This window comes from Patagioenas fasciata, chromosome 19 (assembly GCF_037038585.1).
Source record: "Patagioenas fasciata isolate bPatFas1 chromosome 19, bPatFas1.hap1, whole genome shotgun sequence".
NCBI lineage: Eukaryota > Metazoa > Chordata > Aves > Columbiformes > Columbidae > Patagioenas > Patagioenas fasciata.
Window position 1 is genome coordinate 9,851,472 of NC_092538.1, and position 20,190 is coordinate 9,871,661.

A 20,190-nucleotide genomic window follows, 5' to 3' on the forward strand; every position below is an offset into this window, starting at 1 on the left:
GCACAGCAGAAGCACAGACCGCACAATACTACAGATCAGTTCAAACATCTTCAGCAATCCCAAGAATAGCCTAAATAAATGAAACTGAAGTCAACGCAGGCTTCTTAACATTTATTAATTAATCCATCAGTGCAAAGTTGATAACTAATGTCATGCTCAGCTGCAGCACAGGAAGAAACCTACCAGCCATGATGAACATTTGACAGCCTTGTAGATATGAAAAATGCTGGTTATGCAGTCGGGTACACAGAAAGCACATCCACATGTGATCCAAATCCTTCATCCTTCATCCTCCTCCTCGGCCAGTAAGATGCTTGTGAGCTGCTCCTCAGAGACAGTTAGTTCCTGGCAGGCTCCCATGGCCTGGCTGAGGTAGACGGCAAGTATATGTTTGCACTGCAAGTAATAGCGCAGCCAAGTTAACAGCAGGAGCAACGCAGGAATGCCACGCGCTACGTGGAAGCCACAAAAATGCATCCTGACCAGAATGGGTCTAATGAGGTGCTCATCTCTCCCAGGAACACAGCTCCCTCTTGGCTCACCAAGTTGTGCCAGGTCAGTCCTGCCATCAGGTTAACGTAGTACAGGGATCTGACACACAGTGTTATTGGTTTCTGATGCCGTCCCCGTAGTTGCAGATGGGTTAGTTACCCTGAGCCCTTTCTCACTGGCACCAGGTGAACTGCATCACTTCATCAGCCAGACTCCACATGGCAGCCCCATTAGCAGCAATAGCCCGTTTCCCAAGAAACCAGGAAAGTCAGAACATTAATGGGTAATTAAGAACAAAACCCTTCCCTAGTCCTTGTAAGACCCAGCTCCACCCACGTACCTGACTCCCAGAGGCCAGACCAAGCAGTGGGTCAGGCACAGCCTCCATGGGCAACTCAACACTCAGGCATTTGCTCCCTTGGAAACCTCAGGCTGTTCAGGTTCAAGGAGCAGAGCACGACCTTCTCTTTGTGCCCTGTCTGGCCCCAGGTCAAGGCAGACAACTCACCAGAAGGCTCTCGCTCTTCTGCAATACAGTGAAACCAAACGCAGGACACGTGCAGAAGTGGCAGGAACTGTAGCAGGTGTAGAGTTTGCCTGAGCTCCCAAGGACCTGAAAGAAGGGCAGAGAGAGCATTCAGTCGCCTCTAATTTCTCTCACTCAGCCTTGTACCTGGCCTGACGTTCTCTCCACAGTCACAGCGTGGAACAGGTGAGCAGGTGCTGCAGTACAAGTGTCCCCAAACACTGCATCGACCCCACTAAGCTTGAAGCTCCTCAGCCTTCTCACAACCTGTGACTCTCTTGTCACAGAAAGCTCATTCGTGACTCCAGGGCCACCACAGACCTGGGGACTGAAGGACAGCAGCAGCGAGCACCCGCAGCGAGGCCTTTTCTAACCAGCTCCAGTGTCTGGAGGCTGCAAAGGCTCTTGCTGTTCTGCTCCCAAAACCAGCTGCAGCTAATGGAATCCATTTTCGTCTGAATAAACAAAGTTGAAGTCTCCAGAGAAGAAGCCTCCCTGCTCCAGCTCTGGTTTGGGAACAGCACTGCCTCCTTTTCCCACATGCTGTTTTACATGGTTTGTGGCACACAGACACCTAAATCCAAGATAAACACAAAGAAGTGAAGAGACAGTGCAGCTCTGCAGAGTGCTTCTCTCCTCCAGGACACCCCTAGCACTCCTAAATCCCTCCAGAGGAACATTATTCCTCCCAGTCCAGAGCTACATTTGCAAGGGAAGCCTCCCCTGTCCCCTGGAGCTCTCCCTGCACCCTGTGCCCAACAGGTAACGTCCACAAGTCTCAGCTCTCCCACAGAAGTGCCTGTGCCTCCCAATCCCCCTTAACTACCAGCAGATTCAGGACACAAGACTCGCAATCCCATTTCAGAGTAAACCTTTCTTTTTTCAGCCTGGCCTTTACCCTGGGCCCTCCTTATACTCCAGGCTGTGTTTGTTTCACTTGTGATAAGTTTGTTTTTCTCTGGCCCCTTTGATTGTTTTTTCCAAGATCAAGTATCCTAATGGTGCCTTTCCGGGGGGAAGACACAGACACTGCTGGATTTGGGCTGAGTTCAGTGTTCCCCTGTCCCTGACCCAGATGGCATGAACGCAGCTTCTGCCTAATAAGGCAGAATCTAAAATCCAAAGACCAAGATAAAAAGGTGCCTCTGTTTCTGGCCACTGCAGCCAAGCCAGGCACTAAGAAGCTGAGAGATTTCCTTCCACCTCCCTCATCTCCCAGCGCTTGCTGGCTGCACCGCGAGGAAAAGTCACCGTGGTGGTGGTGGTGGTGGTGGTGGTGGTGGTGGTGGTGGTGGTGTCCCTGCCAGGAGCGCCAGCTCTGGCCCCACGGCAGCTACTGCTGCCACCAGCATAGAGCCAGGCAGCCCCACAGTGTGTGCCAGGACATGATTCTCAAATCCTTCATGGTGGGGCAGGCTGCCATACAGTTCTAGGAAACTAATTTTAACAAGACATAAAAAAGAAAAATCCAATAAAAGCGCAGGACGTGAGCAATGCAGGTGACATTGGCAGGAGGGCCAAAGCAATGCCTGTCCTCCTGCTTACTGGCTTCGCCCCACAGCTCACAGCATTTCTGCAGCTCGGGCATAGCTAACAGGTGCCCCAACTGCCACCTTCTCACCACTTTACACTTGTGCCCAGCCCAGCGCAGCTCCACCATCAGCCAGCGTCCACCGCCTCTGCAGCAGGGAAGATCTGTTTATCCCCGACTCAGAGTTACAAGGGCTGGCTTCAGTCTGCAGCGCAGGCAGGTATTACACAAGCTCTTCTGGGACGATTAACAACCCTGAGGTAACATCGGCCTTTGAATACCCCATGAGTGCTACTCCTCTATTAAGTAGCAAGAGCATTAACGCCCAGGCATTAAAAGACAAATCACAGCCTTCACTTGACTGAGGGCTCTTTCTTCTCCCATCTCAGTTCCTGAGGGCAAGCGCTGCCCACAGTACAGGCTGCAGTCCCCAGGCCTGTCTGAGCAGAGCCATTTTCCCCTGAAGCAGGACCTGAGATGTGCTGGGTGATACAGAATGCAAACAGCATTTTAGCCTGTGAAGTATCAATGTCCCAGATTTCACAATAGGACCAGCCTCATGGCCTCCAGGACAACCGTTCTCTAGACCCAGCGGGAAGTGAAAGCAGCTCAACCACAGCTCAACCACATCTGGGTGTAAACGGCAGGTGAATGGGGTGACCGTGCAGATGTTCCCCCACTCCCCACTGCACTGGGCACGCTTCTGCGCTGGGGGAGAAGTGCACACAGCTGGGATATGTGTCTATACCATACACACACACAAATGCAGAGCCAGTCACACTAGCCAGCTACTCTGAAGTGCAGTGTCCTTCTCGGTGTTTCGGTTTCTATGGCCCGGACTGTGTTCCTGTCACTGCTCCAGCCAGCAGCCTCAGAGGAGGCTCTGCTCTTCGTTTCTGCATCTCAAACAGCTGTGCTGAGGAAGAGTTTCGCAACGGGACCAGCCTTACACCCCCAGAGAAAATATCTCTTCAGATTCCTCTGTTAATGAACTCATCAGCATGGCCTTAACCAGCAATCAAGCTCCACTAAAGTGGAATGCTGCTCAGAAGCACCGTGCGCCCGCAGGCAGGGACTGCGGGCTGCCTGTCGGCTGGGAGGACACAGACACAGACCCTGGGTGATGCAGATCTCCAATCCTCGTGCTGTAAGAGGATTTTGATCTTTAGGGCTAATTGAGCTCTTCTCCCTAAAATGCTATTTTGTGAAGATGTTTCCGTGATTCACAGACTTGGCTACGGTGAACTAGGATGAAACCCACGGGCTTGGCTTGCATTGCTTCCTCCCAGGCAGCAAGGATCCTACCGCCAAGTAGAGGTCAAGAGTGCTCAGGACACTAAGGATTTGGAGTGCAACAGGGAAAGAAACGTGATGGCAGATAACGCTCCATTGCGTACACTTTGTCAGATGGAAGAACTGCCTTTGCCAGATAGGATGAAAGCAATAAAGTAAAATTAGCAATCCCTGGAAAACTTCCTTCTGATCATGATACCTAAAACACGTAAGAAAACATCTCTGACTGGCTGAGAGCCGCAAAGAAATCGGCGGTGTACCATGCTGTTCTAATTCTACTCTGCGGCTACTGCTCTTCAGTATCACTTTAGGAGTCTGTAAAACACTGATATTCTCTCCACGTTAATCCAAGTGCCCTTCCATGATATGCAAGTCAGGAATATCTTGGCTCACACGTCAACTGGAAACCACCAGAAAGTAAGACTGAAGAGAGGAAAAAACACGTACCTGGTACGCAGTCCTTCCGCTGGGCGACGTGACTCGGGTGACAGAACGCTGATCCACCAAATCCAACGCTGGCACAGCAGATGAGCCAAATATGAACTTCAGCCTGAAAAAGAATGTGTCTCTAATTAGGTTACACCACAAAACGATACCACTTGGCTTAGCCTTAAGCCATAGGATTTAGCCCTATGGAGTCCAGAAGGCCTGTTGCCAACGGTTCCCGTTGCCTCCCAAAATTCCCCCAGTTACAACCCCATTAATTACGCCACCAAACAATAAAGTGCATTTGTCCTTCTCAGCTTTGCTGGCTTTCAGCAAGTGGCCACAATCCCGGGCCCGTCCCACTGAGACAACCCCAGGACTCGGTCCTTAACCGCGGCCTCTACTCTGCCAACTATTGCAAGCTGGTTTTTTATTTTCCTAGAAGAACTTCCAAATTTCCAAGATGCTCTCAAACAGTCTCACGCCTCCTTGCAAAATTGCACTCGGATTTCATTAAAAGGCATTTTAAAGATTTTTTCTTACATAGGACATTACATCTTAGGTGTTTCTTCTTCAGCACTATGAATCAAACTCTATTGCACTGCTGATGCCGTGCAAGGGTATATGATAAGCTATATGTTAAATGCGGACATCTGTACCTTTAGCCTATTGTCCAGACAGCTCATAGGTTTAAAAGTTATTCTAGACCTGTATATCCAGCTGCTCCGAACGTGTTCCAAAGAGCTCAGAGGCAACTCAGTTAACTTTACAGACCTTTTATCCACCGAGAAAGATCCGTGTAGTCCAGATTAGTTACAAGGGTAAAAAACAACAAGCAAATCTGCAGTGATGAAAAGATAGTTGAAACCATGAGCAGAAGAGGAGAAAGCAGAGCTTTCCAACTGCAGTGAGGACACAAAGAGCCAAGGCAGAGCCCTGGCGTCTCCGCAGCACGGCTGACCTAGGCGGCTGAGTCAATCTCATTGAGAACAAGCCAAGCAGACAGACTTATTCCAGGAAGACCAAAACTTCAGTTGCACAAACTCAGGGCAATAAGGATCAGCTTTATCTGAGGACCAAGAGGAGGTGGGTGGGGGAACACTCAACGTAAGACATTCCTTAATGATGAGGTTTGGGACTATAAGGGGCCTGAGTTTAATGAGTTTCAGTAACTCTCTCAAATTTGGAGAATTCTTTTTTTTTCATGTATATAATTTGATCAGTCAAACAGGAAATAAGCAAGGGGAATACCCAAAGGAAATGCAAAGACTTCAGAGATCTGGAAGAGATTCAGAAATTGAATCAGAATATTTCTGAGCTGCTGGTCATGGAATTGATGGAAATCTGACTGCCAAGAGTTACCACCCAACCATTATTAAACTTAACAAGGGAATTTCTTTCCTCCTCTTTTCTTTTATGACAAGAAGGAAACAAAGTTATGAGACTTGTCAAATATAATCCCACCCTTCAAAGGTCACTGTGGTCCCAGAAGAGGGAGCCAGCAAGCATGCCTTTCCCAAGTGTTATGTTAGAGAACTTTAGACCAGAAGATGCTAATTCCTGAAGGGTTGCTGCTCATCTCCTCTCCGGGCAGGAACACAAAGTTGTTAAAGAAGAATCTGAAAGGCCTTTCTCACGGTGATGGTGCCTTTTCTCTACCTTTGACACCAATTAGTGAGGGCTGCAGAAGTTGTGAAACTCTCTTTGCGTCTTCATTTCCACTACCAGCAAAAACACATAGCAACTATGCATGAGAAACACCTGCTGATCAAAGACAGGAAAACAATAGCAGTAGTATGATGAGAGCAGATTATCAACTGTCATTCAGCAGGACACTTGGGACAAAAACTGAAGCAGGTGACACTTACCCCAGCAGGAGGTCGTCAGGGACTGCAACAAAAAGAAAACAAAGCTGATTTTGCTGAACTTCCCCACTGTGAGAGACACCAACATCACAGGGAGGCCGGTGTCCCCTAATGCAGCCCCACAGGCCACACAGGACAGTGCTCCAGCCACCAAAAAGCAACGAGGTGCAGCAAAATGATCTGCTATGGTAGTGCTGAGGCACTTATCAAGTACAGCAATTAAATATACACTCAGAAACACAGGGATTAATTTTAAAACGAAATGTGGAAGCTCAACTATACTTACTTTTGTAATATCTTGCTTTTAAAAGCATGCAAGAAACAGCGTGCGGCCTCAACGTTTTACTCTGCCACTTTAAGAAGTTGGTTAAAAATATATGTATTGGTTTCCCTGAAACTCTCTTGGCATGAGCTGAGAACTCTGGCATCAAAACTTTAAAAATGTTGTTCTTTTCCCAGCATAGTTTGCAGGGCGCCATTAGTTTATAGCTTTTAAAACAGCACACAGAAAAGTAATGTCTTCGCTTATTAGAATTTCTTGTTCGGATGGAAAATTGCACTTAAGAAATCTAGTCTGTTTGTTGTAGCTAACAGCTTATGCTCTGATCTTCCGATCTGATCTGTGTGATCACCAGTGGGACACAGTGAACTACATCTCTCTGTTCCACTGGAAGATCAAGACTTCTGACTTTAAAATCCTTTGTTCCAATAATTCCAAATATTTTCTATTGCTGTTGGTTTGACTTTATCATAACTTAATTATCTAAAGTAATTGATCAGTTTGTCTTTGCAGTTATGTCTCAGTGTCTAAGTACTATTTTGGTACTTCAAGGAGAAGTATACCTTAAAAGGAATGTTGCCCCAACCCCCTTTTTTTCCTACTTTACAACAGGATTTATAAAGCTCTTTTAAAAAGTCAAATATAGATTTTGGAGCAACTCTAACCTGACAGAAGCCGTACTCCAAGTGTGCCAAAAAGCTGTCAAAGCTGTCACTCTGACAGTTTAGACGTTAAGTCTCAGCGCATTTCCCACTCAAATGTAGTGCTCAGACCTCTCTGTGTTTTTATTTGGTTGGTTTTACTGCAGTTAAAATATTCCTTAATTAGATGCTTTCCTTAGGAAGAACCATTCTGGGCTACGTATGAAGTAAACACAAACAGTAATATTCTTTCAGCACAGATTACAGAACTACGTTAGTAATCCAGAGTGCAACTCAGGTAATTGTTCTTTACTGGCTGCTAGAATCGGCCAAGATTTAACTGCTGGCTTATGCTCACTTCATTCAATCAACAGGGAAGTTGTTCTTAGCCCTGGAATCACCAACACACCCCCCTCTGCCGGACAGTGATGAAATGCAATAATTTGTTATGAAGATTCCCCTTTCAACTCTAGTTTTGTGATTAGTGAGTCTCTAAAAGCAGCCCAACAAAACACCCACCTACAAGGATACAAATTATCATCCCTCAAGCAACCACCTGCACCACAAGCTCTAAGCGAGCAGCACTGCCCTGGGTCCCCTGTTCAAAAAAGTCTCCAACATGGTCTGAATTTTGGAAGGTCCTGACTTTCAGAAGGGGGTTGCTCCCCATTACCTCTGCTTCAAACCCCTTTGTATCCAGACAACTTGTATTAACTACAGCAATTAAATACACACAGAACCACTGGGATTAATTTTAAAAAGAAGCGTGGAAGCCCAAATACACTTGCTTTTTGTAATATTCTACTTTTAAAAGCATGCAAGAAAAGACAGATGGCCTCCACATCTTACTCTGCCAGTCCTGAAAGCGAAGGCCACCCCTTATGCGACAGAGTCAGCAGAAGATGCAAACAAGAGGCCAACGTTCCTCACCGCTACCTAAAGGCGGGACAGCGCGCAGCCCCCAGCCTGCTGGGACGGTTCTGTTTCCATTTCACCTACCGTGTGAGGTCTCTTGAAAAGCCTTTTTGATCTCTTTCAAAAGCTCTTCTGCCGCTGCTGACAAGGTACTATCCATCTCATGGGCACTGGCCGTGACTGGAAGCAAGACAGACGAGGACAGGAGGCGCTGGGAAATGGCTCAGGCCACCGCAGGGCTGTTTATCTGGGCAGTACTCTCAGCGCTGCACCGGGGCCAAGGAAAGGGCATCCTCAGCACCTTTCGAGCTGTGTTTTTTACACTTCCTGGGAACAAAGGGTTTCTCAAAAGCGCGCAGGTGTCTCGCAGTATAACCAGATCCCGTGGAAGGCGAGGGGGCGACACAGCCGGCAACAGGAGGATGCTCCGGCCTGGAGCCTCCCGGCGCTGGGCCAAGGCCGTCCCCGGCAGAGGAGGCCGCACAGCGGGGTCTCTCAGGGAACGGCCGGCAGCTGCGAGGTCCCGGCAGCGGGAGTGAGGGCGGCTGCTCCTCGCTGCGGCCCCCGAGGGCTCCTCAGCCCAGCGGAGCCGCGTCCGAGCCGCTCAGAGCCGCCGGGCCGGGCCTACCTGCGGCCGCGCCGCCATGAGGGCGCGTCTCCATGGCAACAAGCGCCCTTTGCCCCTGGTGACGCAATCCCGCATCACGTGGCGAGGGCGCGCTCTTAAAGGGCCCGCGCGGGGATGCTGGCGGCCGGGTTGCCGAGGCTGCTGTGCCGCTTGGCCGCCCGGCGCTGCCCCGCGGGGCTCCGGCCGCTCCGCACCGCCCGGCGCGGCGGGGCCCGCGGGGAGGAGGATGGCGGCGGCAGGACGGGGTTGGCGCGGCGGCGGTGGGCCCGGCCGGCCGGGGGTGCCCTGGGCTTCCTGGGAGGTGAGGCGGGCGGCGGGGGCGGTGCGGGCGGTGCGGGGCAGGGCGGTGCGGGGTCACCCTCGCCCCGCAGCCCTCTCCCTCTTCCCCAGGAACGCCGAGGAGGACGGCGAGGACGCCATCATCCTCCTGCTGAAGAAAGCCAAGGTCAGGCTGCAGGGCGGTGGTGCGTCAGTGGGGCGGGAGCCCGTCACGGGTGTGCACGGGGGGGTGCCCGGTTCACGGGGGTCCCTGACCGGCCCCTCGGCTTTTCCTGCTCTCTGCAGCTCAGCGTCATGAAGGGGGAGCTGGGGGAGGCCGATCGGATTCTGCACCAAGCCCTGCGGCTGTCGCACCAGGCGGACAACAGGGACGCCATCGTGTACACCTACAGCATGGTGAGTGAGCTCCGCGCCGGCTGGGGCTGTAGGCAGAAGGAGAAGCGGTTGTGTGGAGCTTCGGCACTGTCTGTCTCTTCCAGATGGCAAACGTGGCCTTCATGCAGGGACAGCTGGACAATGTGAGTAACTGTTTTGTTTTGGTTTGGTTTTTCCCTTTGAATGTGAAGATGCTGACAAGTTCGTGAAGGCGCAGCGTGCTGTGACAATCTGTGTGCTGTGACAATCTGCACGCTGAGTGTTGCGAGGCGAGAGATGTCCCAGTGTAAAGCCAAAATCTGCTTCGGGACCGCAGTCCCATGGAGCACAGGCTGCTAAGATGCTTTCACAGTTTGAGCTCCAAAATGGTGTGAAAGGGAAGGATTACTACTTACTTTTAGATGCCACAGTCAAGCACTTAGGTGACTGTCCCAAGGAGAGTCCAGGGAAGCCCTGAATGCACACAGATGTGGCAAACTCATAGCTGGCGGAGCAGTCCTGCAGCAGAAATGAAGGGACTCTTCTTTGGCAGTGCTGTTGGGCTCTGGTTACTCTTTCACTTCTAACTGGTCTTGACATACAATGTAAATGTCACAAATGGTGAGGCAGGTTTCTCCCAGTAACTTGTGTCCACATGGGGTACAGATATTTTGTTCTAACTGCCATTTTTCCTCAGTGTTGTCTTCAAAATTCTCATTTCAGGCAGAAAAGCTCTACAAAGCAAGTATGAGCTATTTGCTTGCAGGGGACACAAAGGAGGTATGTTCTGATAAAGTCCTTCAGGGAGAAGCATTAACAATTCTTTGGTGTGTTTCTTGTGCTGTAATACCGCCTGCTGGAAGCTGGCAATACCAGCTCTGAGCTTGCCAGCTTCTCACAAAATTCCTTTAAGGGGATGGCAGCTCTGGAGACAACAGCATGGGCATTTTCAGGGTCTGAACGTGTTCTCTGGCAAAGTAATGTTTCTACTGGGGAGATGCAAGAAGAATAACAGTTGCATTATGTGTCCTCCTGGCAGGATGACAATGCAATCCTTGAGATGTCCCTCAAGCTGGCCAGTATCTATGCTTCTCAGAAACAGTGAGTTCCCTGTTAAAGGCATCTTTTGCTTTCATCTCAGTGTGGCAGTGGTGGCCAAGCAGTGGCTCTTCCAAGTGCCGGAGGAAGCTCTGATATGACAAGATGCCATCAACATAAAGTTCCCACAGGCATGATATTTGCCCGCTGTCACGTAGCACAGTGACTGCTGATAGACCTGCCCAGCTTAGGGCAGAAGGAGCCATAGAGGACAGAGCTCTTTAGCCTTAAATCCACCTCTCACAGCAGATAAAGCTTTTGAAGCAGTTGGTGGCTGGTAACTTGCAGCTTTGTCTTTCAGTGAAGCATTGGTATGGGTTGTCTTGGCTGGTCTTGTTTGGGGGAGAGGAGGGGTCCTCTCTGCCTCTTGGATCCCTTTGCCCATGGGTCAAGAGGAGGGTCCAGGCCATGATCAAGAAGAGAGAACTGAGGGCAAGAAGGGTCTGGTGAAGGGGAAAAGTCAAGGGATTGAAGGTGATGGATGGAAAGAGCTTTGCTTTGCTCAGTTGTTGCACTTTGCAGGCACAATTTAGCTGTGGCTGGCTACCAGTTCTGCATCCTGACTTTAGAGGAGAAGATTGCCAAGCAAAAGGACTTGCCTGAGGATATCCTACCAGGTGGGGCTGCCTTATCTCTCAAAGGCTTCTCTTATTATATTTTCTCCATTTTCCTGTCCTTGATGTTGCTTTCCATATTGCCTAAGCACCATCTTTATGTCAATTTGTTGTCTTCACACTGCATGAGTTTCTCACACAGGATGGAGACTCGTGCTTCATCTTGCAGAAGGGATCACTTCCACTCCTCTCTATTTGCAGCTGAAGAAAAGGCCAACACCCGTCTCTTGCTTGGGATGAGCCTAGACTCCTACGCTCGCTATCTCCTAAACATTAACCAGCTCCCAGCGGCCCAGCAAATGTATGAGAAGGCTCTGCAGATCTCAAATGATGTTCAGGGAGAGACTCATCCACAGGTGACGTGTACAATCCTAGGGAATGAGGCAGCCTTAAAAGCAGCTTTGCTGACATCAAAAACATCAAAAATACACAGCACTAAGTCAGGTTTTGTTTCCCTGCCAGGCATGCTGGTATATAAGACACTTTTTTACTGAAAGCTTCTCTAGGAAATGCGACTTTTGCTAGTGTGACAGGGGGATGAATGTGGTGCTCCTGCTGCCCCAGCCTTCCACAAAAGTCTTGCTCTGAGGCTTCCTTTTCTGTCCTGGTGCAGACTGTGGTCCTGATGAATGATTTAGCGACTGTGCTGGATGCTCAGGGACGCTACGATGAGGCTTACTCCTATGTGAAGAGGGCAGCTGAGCTGGCCAAGGAAACTGAACACCCTGAGGAACACATGGTGCTCAATAACCTGGCAGGAATTCTGATGCACAAAGGTAAGTAAATAAATGTCTGGCCTACGTCACTGTGCTTGTACCTGTAATGTAGGACTGAACTATAGCGTTATTTTTATGTTACTATTTGTAGTTTACACAGTAGGTCTGCTGACTTGGTGTAGGCAACCTGTGTTGTGTTCAAGTTGAATTCAGCTGCTGAAGGGTCCTGTACAAGATAAATGCAGCACTACTGCATCTGACTCAAAAGGTCGCCAGCAAATCTAGTTTCCCTTGTATAGTAACTGGTTCCAAGAGGACAGAAGACATGCTTGAGACTTATTTCAATGAGATCTTAATGCTGAGGCAGCACCTTGTCCTGTAATCATTGCTGCTGTCTAGCTCCTTTAGTTGGCACCTTCTGCTGGATGTTTTCTGAAGCTCCCTTCTTCTTGAAAGTTCCAAGTAGCTCTCTGCCTGTCCTTTGCCTGTGGGCAGTGATACTACTTTTTCCTCTTGCTACAGAAGACTTTCTGCAAGCAAAGCAAGTGTACAAAGAAGCTCTCAAGCAGGCACAACAGAAGGGAGATGTTGCTTCTGTCCAGCATATCCAGGAAGAACTAGCAGAGCTGGCCAAGAGGAGAAAGGGCTCCAAATAAGTTTGGCCACGGAGTCCAGCCTTGAGGTGGCTGACAGCAGCGAGTCACATACAAGCAGCCAGGTTGGTGCAGTTCTCCAGCAGAACAATGAGGAGTTTAAGGACTGCTTAGCAAGGGGGCTGCTATTGCCCAACAACTTAGCCCAAAATAAAGTCATGAAATCTTAACTTTAAATTTGTGGTGTAGTTCATGGTTAGAGTGACCTACTGTGCTAGTGATTTAACTTTGTCTCAACTGCCAGCAAACTGCAGCTCTAGCCTGGTGTTAATACTTACAATAGTCATTTGCTACTCCTGACTGCTCACAGAAATATTCCAAGATGGATATAGTAAAGCTAAGTCATGAAAAAGAGAACAGGCAGGAATTGCCTCCCTCATTACACACTGGCTGGCACAACAGGGTGTACTTTTGTCAGTGCTCCGGTTCAACCGTATTCACTTCAACAAAGCATTTCGCAGGCTACACCCATACTGTGACAGAGCTGCAGCTCCACATCTTTTTCAAACAGGTTGCTTGAAGATTGTCCTTTTTGCCAGAGCATTTAGCATCCAAAAACAGAACATGCCCTCTCAGAGGAGGGGTGAGACTGTTACACTCAGCCTCCTTACCCAGTCCATGGCCCACCAAGTGCCAGAGCTGTTGTCCTTTCCTTGGAGAGGTCAGTGCTACAATGCTCGGGCTTTCTGTTGGAAAAGATGGTTATGTACAAACCAGCACCTGCCTTCACGTGAGTTTAGTGCAAACAGCCTGCTTCTACCACAGAATCTGTCAGTTCTGCCCCACAGGGAAGCCTTATGTTAAAGATGGAGGATTAAACCAGAAGTTATCCATATTAAATTTGTAGTTCTGTTACTAACAGCATTATTTTAACCTCTCATTCATAAGAACTTCAGCTATTTGCCATAATCCTTAATGTTAATTGCATCACTATTAGTTTACTTACAGCAGCATTAGTGGCTTCAGCTCTGCTTAACTTTTTGCTAAGAGGAGGCACGCAGGCTTCCTAGAGTAGATGTTCATTGAAGCTGGGAAAATTCTCTGTCACACATACAGCTTTGTTCTCAGAAAGCTAGGAAGTAAAAACATGGCTGTTACAGGCACGTTTGTGCTAAGAGAAATGCTCTAACATGTTAAAGCTGATCTCTGAAGTGCTGGTTTCTGGTTTTGAAGTGTTAACTGGGAACCCTGCAGCACCCCCTCAGGGAAGTGTTTTGCCTGTTCTGGTGAACATAGTTTGATGCTGCAAAACAAGAGGGAGACACAGGAAAAGCAAATGGAGAACTGATCCCCTTTATTGATTGGTCTGAATCCAGAAGTCACTGTCTACTGAAGACATTGTGTGAAAAAAAAAAAAAGCTGAGTTTGATGATGCATGGGATTTTCAAGTCTTAAATGATCTCATATCAGAATCACGAAACATATCAAAGATGAAAGCATTGTGAAAGCGCTGATCAGAAATCAGTTAAAAGTTTGAAGTAAACTACACTTTGTAAACATGATTTACAAACACCTTCCTGTTTGAAACAGGACAGATGTAATTCCATACTTGAAGATGACTGGAATTGTGGTAAACCCTAACTTAGGCTCTGGAGAGGTTTTTTTATACACTGGAGAAGTTAGAACTGATAACGAACAAAAAAGCAGCAGCGTTTTATGTGCATATGGCACTCAAGCTGTATCTGAGGAGCAGGTGACTACCCTACTTTGGCTATCGCTGCTGCAGCAGCGCCCACATGAAGCTTTGCAAGGAACATGCTCGACCGCTGGCACAGTTAGCAAAGACATTTCTCTCTACATGCCTCTTGCACACTGTGTTTGTTACACTAAGAAAGAGAACAAGTGAGTTTTAGAATGAAACTTAACTCTCCACTCCAAGTTTACATCTACAAAAAGGGCAGACTGACTTGTTTTCCAGTATATGTTGCTGTGGGAACAAAAAAAAGGTAAGAGCACAAGTTTACAGACAGGATGAAAAATGCATTAATTCAGGCCAGAAGGGTAAAGGATAGGAGGGTGAGAAAAATCTTTCTTAGAGAAAGACTGCAAGGAGATTTAAGACTGCCAACCCATCTATTCTGATGCAGTGTTTAGAAAGAGTAGCAAAATAATTCTGTATTTGCAATGCAGTGTCAAGTTTCCACATGAGTTCCTTTGGATTTTCTTTCCCACACTTGGGGCAAAAAGGCTTCTCTAAAGTACCCAAAGTAAATCTGCTATCGATAAATAGTTCTGTACTTCTGTTTGTAACTGGACCATTACAGTGCCTCTGTAAGATGTAGCGCTTACACAGCTTAAGGTTACACAGCTCCATGATACCTTCCATACAATGTACTGCAAATACAGTGTTAAATTAATATTTTGACTGGAAAATAACTCTTCATCAATGAGATGCAAAAGCAGTTTGGAATCTGACAGACCATGTCCCCCCGCTCAGTGCTATCTGTAAATCAGTCCTTCTACCCCGGAAGATTTAAATTCGCTTCCTGAGGTCAGTGCAGCAAAAAATAAGATGCTCTTGAAGACGGATGTCAGGACACCCTGCGGTATAACTAACCAGATGTATGTATACGCGAGCTACAGGCATATCATAGCAGGCATTGATAGATGAATGATTAAGGAGACTTTCCTAGTACCATATACAATTTAAAAATAAAAATCAAAATCACCCTAACAAGTATTGCACACTGTAGGAGTCAAGCCAAGCGTTTGTAAGGACTTCCACCAAAAGCTTGCTTAGAGGGCTAGGGATGGGGACACAGACTTTAAAATAATTATTACATCAAGATTTTAAAATCAGACTGGAGGAAGGTTAAAAAAAAAAAAATCACAGTACCTATTGCAAACTGGTTGTAACAGACGCCAAGTAGTTGACTTGTGTGTTGCTCAATTATTCTATAAAAGCATTTTGTTTTATTTAAACTTGGGATGTCGAGGTTTTTTCTTCTTGAAGGATCTATCAACCCACCCAGAGCCTCTGTTCAGATAAGCCATTCGCTGTGGTTAAATATGACAGTAAAATTTAGTAGCCTGTTTTGACTGCATACAATGCAGAAACAGCAAACACTAAGATAGGCTTTTGGGGCACAATTAAAATTCCCAGTGTGCACAACAGTGAGGTAATGCCTCCAGAAGCTGTTCTTTTTTTTTATCCTTTTAAAAATGAACCATAACATACCCATGCAAGAATATTTCTGCAGTGTTGCTAAATAAAACCAACTGCACCAAAAATTTACAATGTGGCAGAATTTAAAATTCAAAGAAATATATCATCTTATTCCAGCGAACCGGACTATGTTAATGTACAGAATTCATCAAGGGGTCAGTTTTAAAAATCAACATTTTCACAAGAGCTTGAACACCACTGAGAAAGTGTGTCTAGGGGAAAAAATATATATATAAAAGCACGATGCCTGCAAGAAGTGGCAGGGCATTAAATGGGCAAGGATGCTAGGGTTCTGTTAGGCTAGGCCGGGAGGGAGGCGAGGGTTATGAAGAGTACTCTACGCTGGAGAAAATGCTTAAAAAAAGTTACAAAATGACCCCCAAAGTTTAGGCAATGATTTGAACATAAGTACACCAGATACTATAGCAAGGGAAAAAACACTGCAAAAAGTACTCTCTATTTACAGAAGAATGATTTAAAGACATTATGGTTTTCTTTACAAATAGATGTAGAACAGGAATAGTCCACATTTTTAAAAACTCTTTACATATTTATCTTTAGTAAGTCAACCTTCTTGATCACAATCCTCCAACACACGGCCTGTGCAGAAGGCATTGAACGGACTCTCCATCAATTCTTCACTGTGTGGCCCTCGCTCTCTTGGAAAGTCTCTATGGGCACAAGTCAAAAATAGATTGTTTATTTTTTGACCCGCAAATTAAAAAAAAAATAATAATAATTCTGCATAGTTCAGTCGTCACTGTCAGACAGAGTCTCGTATTGTGCTGAAAGCAGTGGCGCGGGCTCTCGCTCCCAGATCCTGTTCTGTTGGTGAGTGGTTGCTTGGCTCATGGACGGTGGGGCGCACGCAATGGAGGTTGGCGGCGTACTGCTCAGCATCCTCATGGTCAGCGGGTTGTAGGGAAACTGCGTCGAACCTGAATCAAAGAGAGTTTCTCCAAGTCAAAACCAGGAGCTGGTCTAAGAAACCTGTATCTGAAAGACAGTCTGGTTTTGGGTGTGACAACCAGCAGAAAATCTGTTTCAGAAAATCCTCATATACTGTAACCTAGACCTATAGGTGCTTTAATCTTTTGACCAATATAGCAGTGATACAATATGTCTACATCTGACCTTTCCAAAAATATCACATCTGATTCACTAAGTTTGAAAGAAACACATTTCTCACCTGTCGATGAAGGCCGGTCTTCCCAGGCCCACACCGGAGTCTGTCTGTGGTAGTCCCCTTCTGAATGCACGGATGAGACAGACGAAGGTCTTTCGGTTCCCAAATATCCCTGTCCAGGAATCGGAGACTTCGACTTCCTACTGTTTGACTTGCCGATGAGCTTCTGCTTGCCCACTCCCCCTCCTGGAAACAGAAGGGACAGAATTTTAGAGAAACGTTACACTGCGTTTTAGCTTCTCTCTGTTTCTCTAAATTATCACGTTAACAGCAAACAGAAGTGTCACACTGGTGCCTTCTGGCACACTGAGTTACGACAATCAGTGACCGTTCAGGCTGGTCTTCTAACACCCTATTGCTAGGAAATCCCTATTCTTTCACAACGGAGTTGTTTCTCCATGTTCAGGAAGGGAGATGTTCTCAGTTCAAGCTACTTCCCACTGTCACGTGTATTTTACAGGTGATGTACTACACACGCATTGTCATCACACCACTGAGAAGCTCCAGGTATCTCATACACCCCGTTATCTCTTCCCTTTCACCAGCGTTGTCATTCTCTGAGAATTACTGGCTAATGCTCCTGAAGTCACCAGCACCATTTTGGAAGCCAGGACCACAAGAGGGAACTGGAAACATCACCTCTATGACTTCCAGAGGAAAGACAGTGATTCTCAGTGACACCAAAGGTATCCAAACCCTTAATTTACATTTAGCAGCTGCAATACCTCACCTGAATTTGGTGATGGATTAGCCTCTTCCCTACGCGTCTCACTGCTCGCTGATACTGCGGCACTGGAACTGCCGGGTGCGACTGCGATGGCTTGTGGCATCACAACTCCATGTTCCTCACTCTTGTCATCAAAGTTTCCCATCAATGCTTTCCTAATAATGTCTTCCAGACCCAGATTGCTGGCAGGATCTGCAAAGGAAGGACCCCTAGAACTGACTGCACCTGGGAGATAAAAGAAAACATACAGGGAAAGGTGGAAGGGGAGGCAAAAAACATCTCAGAGAAATTACAAAGGGATACGGGAAAAGATTTTTAGAGAGGCAGAAAGGTGGGAAAAAAAGAAAAACAAAAAAAAAGAGAGATGAGATCTTTCAAAACGCAAAGCTACATGCTCCAAAGCAGCTCACAACGACTGGAGTTAGACATGCCGGCAAACACTGCAGAGCTACGCCAGACTGATCGCAAGAGGGGAAATTCTGCTTTCGTTTTGGTGGTTGTTTTTAAATAGCAAAGGAAGCTGAGCATGCTGATTGTGATAGCGTATTGAGTAAAATCTGCAGTTATTATTCAGTTGTAAGAGACCAGAAGAATCCTTCTCTCATTAATGATCCATACTCATTTGTCTTGCCAAATGTGATACCTGGCAAATATTCATTGCAAAAGCTTCTCTTTCATCTAAATTAATGGAGATCGGGACTTTCTCCATTTAAAAGACAGCAGCACTGTTCCAGAAGGGACAGTGACTGGCCAAATTGTGTCAGGTCAATCATGGTACAACTCAAGATTCAGATTTGGCAGTTCCTATCTCCCACATTTCAGTTCAATTCTCTGTCTCAGTCGCTTCTTAAACACGGTTAAATTATGGCTTTCGTTTAATTTCCCTGTCTCAGAAAGCCGGGGGGGTTATTCTTTATCATAGAAAAAAATCTATCACTATTTTAAATACACCAGTTTATAAAGTAAGCTACATGTGATGAACTAAGCTCCAGTTTTGTTGAACTACACTGTATGTATATTTATATTAAGTGAGATGCTAACCAGTTTCATGACTTCTACATCTGTGTAGGATTTACAGAGCACACAGAAACAAAACATTCTTGCCTACGTTCCCATTTAAAATATTTTCTGAAACTTCCTTTGGTCATTTTGCTTTTCCTTTGGTCATTTTTGCTTCACAAGAAACAAATCTTTAAAATTTTCATCATCTTCCTTGTTTACTGGACTCCTCATAGCATATAATAAATGGAAGATATTACATTAGTCTATTTTTTTCTGAAATATATGTTGTTTCTTCTACCGAAAATCTTACCTGAGGTAGTGACTGCTGGCAAATTGAATATTTCAGTCCCTGGCTGAGCAGTTGCTGCAATTAAAGCACAACATTTCATTCCATTTTCCAGCATCGATGATCACTACAAGTGATCGCTACTAGTCCTAATGCGCAAGGCATAATTACTTTGAACTATTGTCAATATTCTGGTTTTTCATTCTTAGTCTTCTAAGATGAACGTGCGTCTATGTCTCCTCAGGCAAATGATCTATACCAGGGTAAAAGTATCTTATGTGGTGGCGTCTGGCCTTCTTTTCAAGATGTTACTTCAGGAAGCAGACTGACTTTTTGAAGTTTCACAGTCTATGTACTTTCAAATGCAAAGCTGCATTTGATTTGCTAAATACATATTTTAACATGAACGTCACAGGCTGAGTATTTGTATGTATTAAAAAAATGAAAGACAACAACTTTGAACGGCTAAACACCCCCTCGCCAACATTACTTATGTCCAATTTGGGAACAAAGATTTTTAACCAGAAGACCGAATAAATGTATAGATGTGTAAATGTATATAGATTATGTATACACTGTATAAAGGAAAAGATTATGGGCAGTAATGGAAAGTGTGTTTGTATGCCAAGCATGCACGCGAAATTTCCAAAGGAGCAAAATCTATCGTGCGCACAATGGGAAACCAATAAGAGAATATTGCAGCCCTTACTGACACAGCCCTGTTTCTTAGGGATTAATTTACTGCTCGAGGCAAGAGCATCCACTTTCAAATAAACACTTCCTATTAGGTACTGAGGTCACAAACAGCTAAACTTTTACTACTGATAAATTTGATACAAAGTTCCATTAAGGTTTTTAAGAGAAAAATAAAGAATATACTTCAAGTATCATATTCCGCTATGTCACTGTCCACTACTGAAACTGTATTAAAATGTCTTTTTAACAGCCATAATCCTAAGGGCCAAGAAAGCACAAAACATTCAGTTTTCAAGACCGCTTTTAACAACTCATTAATTATGCTCTTTTCTCTAGTTTTCAGAAATGGTTTCCATCTAAAATTAAAGGTTAAAAAGCTTAAATGTGACAGTTCTACATACACTGGTATTTAAAAAAAAAGGAAAAAAGCCAACAATTTTCCAGTTCTTTGGTCATAAATCATTACATGTGTGTCTTATATTCATAGATTTATATTAATTCATATGTTATTTGTAACATATTTAGGTTAGGACATCTGTGGATAGCAGTGATGTAAAGCTTAAGCTGGAAAGATTCAGTGAAAAGGCAAGTCCTCCATACCCATGTCAGAGTCACTTCCACCAGATGAGTTCAGCTTTCGAAATATCTCCTGTTTCTTGGATTTTACCATGGGTGAAGTGTTCTCCAGTTTGGTGAAGAATGAAGGCAGGTAGCTTATACTGCCCGGAGAGCGGGAGTCAGTCCTGCCAAGACCAACATGCGTCAGAGAACATTCTTCCAAGATGTACATTTACACCTTTCCAAAAGCAGTCACGC

The 20,190-nt window shown here is 46.0% G+C and overlaps 3 protein-coding genes across 10 annotated transcripts in view; 1 reads left to right on the forward strand and 2 right to left on the reverse strand.

The window, feature by feature from the left end:
* Positions 1-96: 96 nt before the first annotated feature.
* Positions 97-8,723, reverse strand: ZSWIM7 (zinc finger SWIM-type containing 7). Its single transcript, XM_065853060.2, has 5 exons — positions 8,054-8,723; positions 6,137-6,158; positions 4,290-4,392; positions 1,001-1,105; positions 97-396 (listed from the first exon to the last, which is right to left on the reverse strand). The coding sequence occupies exons 1-5, from the start codon at positions 8,127-8,129 to the stop codon at positions 280-282; spliced, it is 423 nt and encodes a 140-aa protein (XP_065709132.1). The 5' UTR covers positions 8,130-8,723; the 3' UTR covers positions 97-279.
* Positions 8,697-12,481, forward strand: TTC19 (tetratricopeptide repeat domain 19). 2 transcript variants are annotated; one of them, XM_065853058.2, is made up of 10 exons: positions 8,697-8,898; positions 8,969-9,042; positions 9,162-9,272; positions 9,356-9,394; positions 9,954-10,010; positions 10,270-10,331; positions 10,851-10,945; positions 11,144-11,298; positions 11,556-11,718; positions 12,181-12,481. In XM_065853058.2, the coding sequence occupies exons 1-10, from the start codon at positions 8,712-8,714 to the stop codon at positions 12,312-12,314; spliced, it is 1,077 nt and encodes a 358-aa protein (XP_065709130.1). In that variant the 5' UTR covers positions 8,697-8,711; the 3' UTR covers positions 12,315-12,481. The 2 variants fall into 2 exon arrangements, with proteins under 2 accessions (XP_065709130.1, XP_065709131.1); XM_065853059.2 differs by having other exon boundaries at positions 8,702-8,898; positions 12,184-12,481.
* A 1,107-nt stretch (positions 12,482-13,588) lies between these two features.
* NCOR1 (nuclear receptor corepressor 1) overlaps positions 13,589-20,190 on the reverse strand; it is a 57,708-nt gene continuing 51,106 nt past the window's right edge. For 4 of the 7 annotated variants that reach the window (XM_065853057.2, XM_065853052.2, XM_065853053.2 and 1 more), the window contains exons 43-47: positions 19,975-20,117; positions 18,703-18,756; positions 17,394-17,615; positions 16,667-16,849; positions 13,589-16,415 (exon numbers count right to left, since the gene is read on the reverse strand). In XM_065853057.2, coding sequence (XP_065709129.1) covers positions 16,228-16,415; positions 16,667-16,849; positions 17,394-17,615; positions 18,703-18,756; positions 19,975-20,117 — 790 coding nt within the window. In that variant the 3' untranslated portion in view covers positions 13,589-16,227. The remainder of the gene's footprint in view (positions 16,416-16,666; positions 16,850-17,393; positions 17,616-18,702; positions 18,757-19,974; positions 20,118-20,190) is intronic. The other 3 variants (XM_065853054.2, XM_071816895.1, XM_065853055.2) reach the window with 3 other exon arrangements.

What these genes read in the sequence shown, in the direction of transcription:
- ZSWIM7 (XM_065853060.2), bottom strand. Translation starts at nt 8,129, where the DNA reads ATGGATAGTACCTTGTCAGCAGCGGCAGAAGAGCTTTTGAAAGAGATC. An exon ending in GCGGAAGGACTGCGTACCAG is followed by an intron (nt 1,106 to 4,289) that starts GTACGTGTTTTT and finishes CCCTTCTTTCAG; the next exon opens with GTCCTTGGGAGCTCAGGCAA. An exon ending in AGAAGAGCGAGAGCCTTCTG is followed by an intron (nt 397 to 1,000) that starts GTGAGTTGTCTG and finishes TATTACTTGCAG; the next exon opens with TGCAAACATATACTTGCCGT.
- TTC19 (XM_065853058.2), top strand. Translation starts at nt 8,712, where the DNA reads ATGCTGGCGGCCGGGTTGCCGAGGCTGCTGTGCCGCTTGGCCGCCCGG. An exon ending in TCGTGTACACCTACAGCATG is followed by an intron (nt 9,273 to 9,355) that starts GTGAGTGAGCTC and finishes TGTCTCTTCCAG; the next exon opens with ATGGCAAACGTGGCCTTCAT. An exon ending in AGGGAGAGACTCATCCACAG is followed by an intron (nt 11,299 to 11,555) that starts GTGACGTGTACA and finishes GTCCTGGTGCAG; the next exon opens with ACTGTGGTCCTGATGAATGA.